An 8175-nucleotide genomic window follows, 5' to 3' on the forward strand; every position below is an offset into this window, starting at 1 on the left:
ATCATCATCTCGTCTTATTTCTGGTGACATTAATAACGTGCCCATAAGGTTTAAGACGCAAAGGACATATACTCTAACAACAGCCTTTATAACGTCACCATTACTATTACAATCGTTAATATTATAATCATTCGCGTAAACCTATTCTGGGAAAAAAAAAAAAAAACGTGAATTTTCCCAATAATAATCAGATGAAAAAAAATTTCCCATTTTTCAAAAAGGCACAGAACCGAAAAGAGGAAAGGAGGAAACTGAACAGAAATATGAGCAGCAAAATGAAAAATAACAATAAATACTAATAAAATAACCTGCTCCTACAAAGAATGGCACCATCTGAGATAACTACTCCTACAAATAATGGCACCACCTGAGATAACCATGCTCCTACAAATAATGGCATCACCTAAGATAACCATGTTCCTACAATTAATGGCACCAACTGAGATAACCATGTTCCTACAAATAATGGCACCACCTGAGATAACCATGCTCCTATAAATAATGGCATCACCTAAGATAACCATGCTCCTACAATTAATGGCAACACCTGAGATAACCATGTTCCTAAACACAATGGCATCATTTGAGATAACTATGCTCCTACAAATAATGGCACCACCTGAGATAACCATGCTCCTAAACACAATGGCATCATTTGAGATAACTATGCTCCTACAAATAATGGCACTACCTGAGATAAACACTCCTACCAATAATGGCACCACCTGAGATAACTATTCCTTCAAATAGTGGCACCACCTGAGATAACCACTCCTACAAATAATGGCACCACCTGAGATAACCATGCTCCCGCAAATCATGGCATCATCTGAGATAACCATGTTCCTATGCATAATGGCACCACCCGAGATAACCATGCTCCTACAAATAATGGCATCACCTCAGATAACCATGCTCCTACAATTAATGGCACCCCCCTGAGATAACCATGCTCCTAAACATAATGGTATCATCTGAGATTACCATGATCCTGAAAATAATGGCACCACCTGAGATAACCATGCTCCTGTAAATAATGGCATCACCTGAGATAACCACGTTCCTATAAATAATGGCATCACATAAGATAACCATGCTCCTACAAATAATGTCACCACCTAAGATAACCATGCTCATACAATTAATGGCACCACCTGAGATAACCATGCTCGTAAACATAATGGCATCATCTGAGATAACCATGCTCCTGCAAATAACGGCACCACCTGAGATAACCATGCTCCTGCAAATAATGGCACCACCTGAGATAACCATGCTCCTACAAATAATGGCACCACCTGAGATAACCATGCTCCTACAAATAATGGCACCACCTGAAATAACCATGCTACTACAATTAATGGCACCACCTGAGATAACCATGCTCCTGCACATAAATGGCACCACCTGAGATAACCATGCTCCTGCACATAATGGCACCACCTGAGATAACCATGCTCCTGCACATAATGGCACCACCTGAGATAACCATGCTCCTACAAATAATGGCACCACCTGAGATAACCATGCTCCTACAAATCATGGCACCACTTGAGATAACCATGCTCCTATGTCTAATGGCACCACCTGAGATAACCATGCTCCTGCAAATAATGGCACCACCTGAGATAACCATACTCCTGCAAATACTGGCACCACCTGAGATAACCATGCTCCTACAAATAATGGCACCACCTGAGATAACCATGCTCCTGCAAATAATGGCACCACTTGAGATAACCATGCTCCTGCAAATAATGGCACCACCTGAGATAACCATGCTCCTACAAATAATGGCACCACCTGAGATAACCATGCTCCTGCAAATACTGGCACCACCTGAGATAACCATGCTCCTACAAATAATGGCACCACCTGAGATAACCATGCTCCTGCAAATAATGGCACCACCTGAGATAACCATGCTCCTACAAATCATGGCACCACTTGAGATAACCATGCTCCTGCAAATAATGGCACCACCTGAGATAACCATGCTCCTGCAAATAATGGCACCACCTGAGATAACCATGCTCCTACAAATAATGGCACCACCTGAGATAACCATGCTCCTGCAAATAATGGCACCACCTGAGATAACCATGCTCCTGCAAATAATGGCACCACCTGAGATAACCATGCTCCTGCAAATAATGGCACCACCTGAGATAACCATGCTCCTGCAAATAATGACACCACCTGAGATAACCATGCTTGTATGTCTAATGGCACCACCTGAGATAATCATGCTCCTGCAAATAATGGCACCACCTGAGATAACCATGCTCCTACTAATAATGGTACCACCTGAGATAACCATGCTCCTAGAAATCATGGCACCACCTGAGATAACCACACTCCTATGTATAATAGCACTATACATGAGCTAACCATGTTCCTATGTATATTGGTACCACTTGAGATAACCACTCTCCTATGCATGACAGCACCACTTGCGATAACCATGCTCCTATGTATAATGGCACCACCTGAGATAATCATGTTCCTATGTATAATGGCACCACCTGAGATAACCATGCTCCTACAACTCATGGCACCACCTGAGATAACCATGCTCCTATGTATAATGGCACCACCTGAGATTACCATGCTCCTACAAATCAAGGGACCACCTGAGATAACCATGTTCCTATGCATAATGGCACCACCTGAGATAGCCATGCTCCTATGTATAATGGCACCCCTTGAGATAACCATGCTCCTGCAAATCTGAGCACCATCTGAAATAACCATGATCCTACATGTAATGGCACCACCTGAGATAACCATGCTCCTATGCATCATGGCACCACTTGAGATAACCATGCTCCTAAGTATAATGGCACCCCTTGAGATAACCATGCTCCTACAAATCAGGGCATCCCCTGAAATAACCATGATCCTACACGTAATGGCACCACCTGAGATAATGGCACCTCCTGGAACATCTGCACCTATACAAGTAATGGAATAATTGAGATAAACTTGATCATAACAATAATAATGGAGCCATTGGATAACCCTGCTCCTATAAATAATGGTAACACCTGAGATAACCATAAAGCTACAAGAAATGGTGCCATCTGGGATAACTCTACTTTTACAAATAGCTGCACCACCTAGGATAACCCTGCGGAGCTAAATATGTGTAAACGCCTAGGGAACAATTATGACATCGCAGAACAAGTCATTCTAGAAACAATAAACTGTATTTGACGAATAAATAAGACTCTTTACGAAGAAGTAGGCGAATTCAGCAGTTTGCATGACATTAGACAGTTCATAGCTGTCAGTTCTTATGGAGGTCACAAATTGCCATTATTCCATTTTCGTGTCACAGAAGAGCTTAGTATCCGTTTTCTTTCGTTCCCAGGTAAGACAAAGACAAAGTCTTACTGCAACGCTAATGATATGATCTTTCCACGATATGGAATGTTTGTTTTCTCTCTCTCTCTCTCTCTCTCTCTCTCTCTCTCTCTCTCTCTCTCTCTCTCTCTCTCTCTCTCTCTCTCTTTCTGCTTACAGTATCGCCATATGGTTTTATACTACGAGTAAAACGGAGCAGAAATTGTAAAACCAATTATATTCGGACTTGGTAAGCTTTGACACATTTCAAAATATGGTTTTTTTTAAGCCAAAATAGTTAACCGTACTTTGCACGCCCACATAAAGACAGCAGACATTATGGTGAAAAGAATGATCATTAACCTGAATTATAGCAAATTTAACATTAATACTTCATAAACAGAACACGCCCATCTCGGATCAGTTTGACAAGTGAATAGAGTCATTATATATTAAAAAGGTTGATTCGAATTTGATTACTAGGTAAAAGGATGTAAATGACTTTTTTTACGATTTTGTTACTCAAACAACGGTTACCGTTCCCTCAGTGACCTTAGTAGTTGGGACGCCAGAAAACACCCCAGTATTTTCAATTAAATAATCTCTTGTGTGCTATGGAGCTTTTACGACGTTTTAAATAAAATCGCGCTCTTTATTAAAGTTTCATCCGCAACGAACACATGCACGCACACACACACACACACACACACACATATATATATATATATATATATTACATGTACACATATAATATATATATATATATATATATATATATATATATATATATATATATATATATATATATATATATATATATATATATATATATATATATATATATATATATACACACACATATATATATACACCGTATATACATTTTGAATGAGACAGATGGAGAAAAGTATGTTATCAGAAAAATGTCAAATCGAATGGCATTTACTAGAAAGTAAAGTTTCCATGAATTTTAATATCCAATTCTACAGCAAATTCATATATTCAGTGATACTTGTCCTACGCATTCTACCTTCTATAAGATATAGCCTTGGATATTGTATACCACAGTTATCCAAAGTAAAGCTTTATTCCATGATTTTTTTACTACTGTGTTATTATTATAAGCTGGATTTTTTTCATATATAATAATAATAATAATAATAATAATAATAATAATAATAATAATAATAATAATACAACTACTTTTACAGTGCAAACTGATGCTACTGTTATCATTACCGCAACTTACATTAATTTTTTCGGAAATGATTCCTGCTAGAGCAAATCATGCTCTCTCTCTCTCTCTTCATATATATATATGTATATATATATATATATATATATATATATATATATATATATATAATGATAATATACATTATCAACTTTCATTAATTTCATAGAAAATAATCCTGATTTAGTAAATCATGCTCTCTCTCTCTCTCTCTCTCTCTCTCTCTCTCTCTCTCTCTCTATATATATATATATATATATATATATATATATATATATATATATACACACACACAAAGTACGTGTGCATTTATACATACCATTAACATTCCTTTATGCAAATCAACTGCGTTCTGTCGTAATCAGGTTTACAAAACGATAAACTATAAACTATTTCCTATTACGCCCACGCAACTATTTCTTGTGTTCACTTTAGTTAAATTACTTCAGTCATCCTATTATTACTCCCACCCCCTTTTCCAACAGGTGTCACTTAATTTCCAAGTCTTCCATAACAATTTTAAACAGATCCAAATTACCAGGTGTAAAAGCATTGCAGTAATGAATTGGTTGTAAAATAAAACGAATAACAGGTGAGATTTTTCACGAGTCTTCCATGACAGTTTTAAACGGACCCAAATTACGAGGCATTAATTCGTTACCGTAATGAATTAGTTTGAAGATGAAATGAATAACAGGTGTGATATTTCATTCATTTTTTATGTTGTGGGGAGAGCGGGAGGAGGTCCAGCATATTGCAAAGGTGAATGGATACTCAGTGACGTCACACGGATATTACGCCTATTAGTATATTTTTAATCCGTTACGATTCCTGATTAAAAGCATTTTTTTCTGGCTTCAATACCAAGAGCAACTGACGTAATATTCCAGATAAAAAAAAAAAAACACAACTGCCAATAAACGACAATGAAAAAAAAGCAGGTACATGCACCCCTCATAAAAATGAATTTTGCAACGTTGCAGCAAAAAAAAAAAAAAAAAAAAAACTTACCTCGAACGCCTAGGTGAAGGTGTGTCCTTGACTTCCCACTGCAGTCTTCAGGTCGATGAATACGGACGATATAACAACAACTTACGTGCAGGTCACAGCCAAGCAAAGTCCCGGGGTACAATTTTCTCGACTTCTCAAAGTCCGGGGTTTAACAAGTCCCCTACGTCCTCACCTAATGATCAGAGAGGACGTTGCCGCGTGCCATCATCAGGGGTTAGGTACCGGGGGGGAGGAAATTCTACGAAAAGACACGATTTACGGGGAACTGGAAGCGCATGAGTAAGCGAACTGCTGCGCGGGAGAGTACACCCTTCCTCGATGGAAGCTGAACAAACACTGGTGGCTGGACTGGCTCGCGCCGTGATGGGTCTTCTTCTTCTGCTTTTTCTTCTTCTTCCAGCGGCGATTGCTAGTGGAGAGCAAAGCAGAGCAGAGCAGCAGGTCAGGTGCTTCTGGTGGCGGCAGGGGCTTCAGAACGCGTTATCCATTCCAGTCAGTGCGCGCACCACCTACTGCTGGAAAGGATAAACATATATTATTTATCGCATAACCAAGAAGCTATGCTTTGATATAAATCTCAATTAAAAAGATTGGTTATTAACGATCAGATTTCTCATGAAGGAACCATCTAATGATACTTCTTTTAAAATCGTGACACACACACGGACAATGTCCATTCTGTAACCACTGAACTGGGCAACAATGATGATAACTATTCATTATACTTTACAAGATGGACGAAAACCTCGAGAGCTCTTCGTACATTTTGACTAATACACACTTACCTATATCTTCATACTTTTTTGTAGATGTCATTGTAAAGCTATCATTTCCTTAAATGTACGAAACAAGACATAACATATATATATATATATATATATATATATATATATATATATATATATATATATATATATATATATATAAATATATATATATATAAGTGAATCCCACAGGAAAATGACAGGCCATTCATTTTCCTGTGGGATTCACTTATACTGAAGTCACGTGCATCTACTGTGATTTTTAAGCATATATATATATATATATATATATATATATATATATATATATATATATATATATATATATATATATATATATATATATATTAAAGTATTCTTCTGGGCCTCTGTAGGCTCATAGGGCAGGCGTTGATATATACATATATATATATATATATATATATATATATATATATATATATATATATATATATATATAATATTCTCAAAAACTAAAATATAAATATATATATATATATATATATTATCTATTGCTATACGTTCCTTATATAGTATAATTCCCATTAAAAAACTAAAATCAAATAGTGAAACGTAAGTTAAATAATTATCTATTGCTACCAAAAAATTTTCCTTGAAAAGTTCAAAGTAAAGCTGATCAAATGTGAAACGAGAATTACTCAAATTACTATTAGCATACCAAAAATTTTAGGATGAAAAGCGAACCCTAGAATTTTCAAAGCAGTCAGGAAGTAAGAGTCCCTTGCAAATGATTATGCAACGTACTGGTAAGGATTGCATTCTCATGCACCAACATACTCACGCATACGCACGCGCACACACACACACACACACACACACACAAAGGAAGGATAAGAATGCCAAGGCTGTTTCTTATAAAAGACTGAGCCCTTTGATAAATTTTTCAAATCAAGGTCGTGGAAGACTTCGACATTTTAAATATATACTCGTAAAGTGTATTCTCCTTTAATTATCGTTTAAATAGATTTTCTTCACTATTTCGTATTTTGGGAAAAATGTATTTTAGTTTATTTTTTCAGAATTATACTCGAATTTAATATATGTGTGCTATTTATTTACATTCGCATATGTATGACTGTTGCTTGACATAAAATGTAAACAAGTAGACCTACGTCTCCTCAAGGTTGCTTCAGATAACTTTATCCTTTTACCAACTGAGAGTAAACCTTTGACACTTTGGCAGATACATAACTGTTGCTCTTTAATATGGTTTTTAATGACTGCTTCATGAAATAATAATACCTTTTTATTTCCTGCATCTCCTCTTCCTAATACAACCGCCACCGTACCAAAAAAAAAATCTGATGTTTAACTGCATATAACTCACCGAAATATTAAAATATTTCGCGTTTGGATATTGATATATAAACTTTCATTTTTTCTTTATTTTCTGCATAAAATATCTCGATGTGTTTTGTCACGTATAAGTGATTAGATACCGGAAGTTTCCCATTTTCATGTGTTCACATAGTAATTAAAAATATATATTGATATATTAAAATAAAATTCCTAGTAAGGAGAATGTTTCAATTAAAAAAAAGTCATTAGTGGTACCACACAAGTCTATAGGTTATGACCCCTGACCCCAAAAAACCTAAGCCCACAGATGATGATCCCCACAAAAAAACTGGGTCACCAAAAGGTCACCTCACCCTGGGGGAAACAGATGAGTGCTAAATCCGATCGAAAGCTTGAAAAAAAAAAAAAAATTCCATCACTCTCCAAAGGTCAAGCGCGCGTAAAGTGTGGGCGGCCGAGACCTGGTATGACCGTAAGTGGGCGGCCTGCCTCTCTTTCAAT

The 8175-nt window shown here is 36.6% G+C and overlaps 1 protein-coding gene across 1 annotated transcript; it reads left to right on the plus strand.

Annotated features, from left to right (window-relative positions):
• Positions 1-1418: 1418 nt before the first annotated feature.
• On the plus strand, positions 1419-2390 carry LOC136850482 (uncharacterized). Its single transcript, XM_067124055.1, has one exon. It carries the CDS (start codon positions 1419-1421, stop codon positions 2388-2390), a length of 972 nt encoding a protein of 323 aa, XP_066980156.1.
• Positions 2391-8175: the final 5785 nt, after the last annotated feature.

This window comes from Macrobrachium rosenbergii, chromosome 22, assembly GCF_040412425.1.
Source record: "Macrobrachium rosenbergii isolate ZJJX-2024 chromosome 22, ASM4041242v1, whole genome shotgun sequence".
Taxonomy (NCBI): domain Eukaryota; kingdom Metazoa; phylum Arthropoda; class Malacostraca; order Decapoda; family Palaemonidae; genus Macrobrachium; species Macrobrachium rosenbergii.

Bases quoted from the DNA above. Each gene is read 5' to 3' on its own strand.
- LOC136850482 (XM_067124055.1), top strand. From the start codon at position 1,419: ATGCTCCTGCACATAATGGCACCACCTGAGATAACCATGCTCCTGCAC.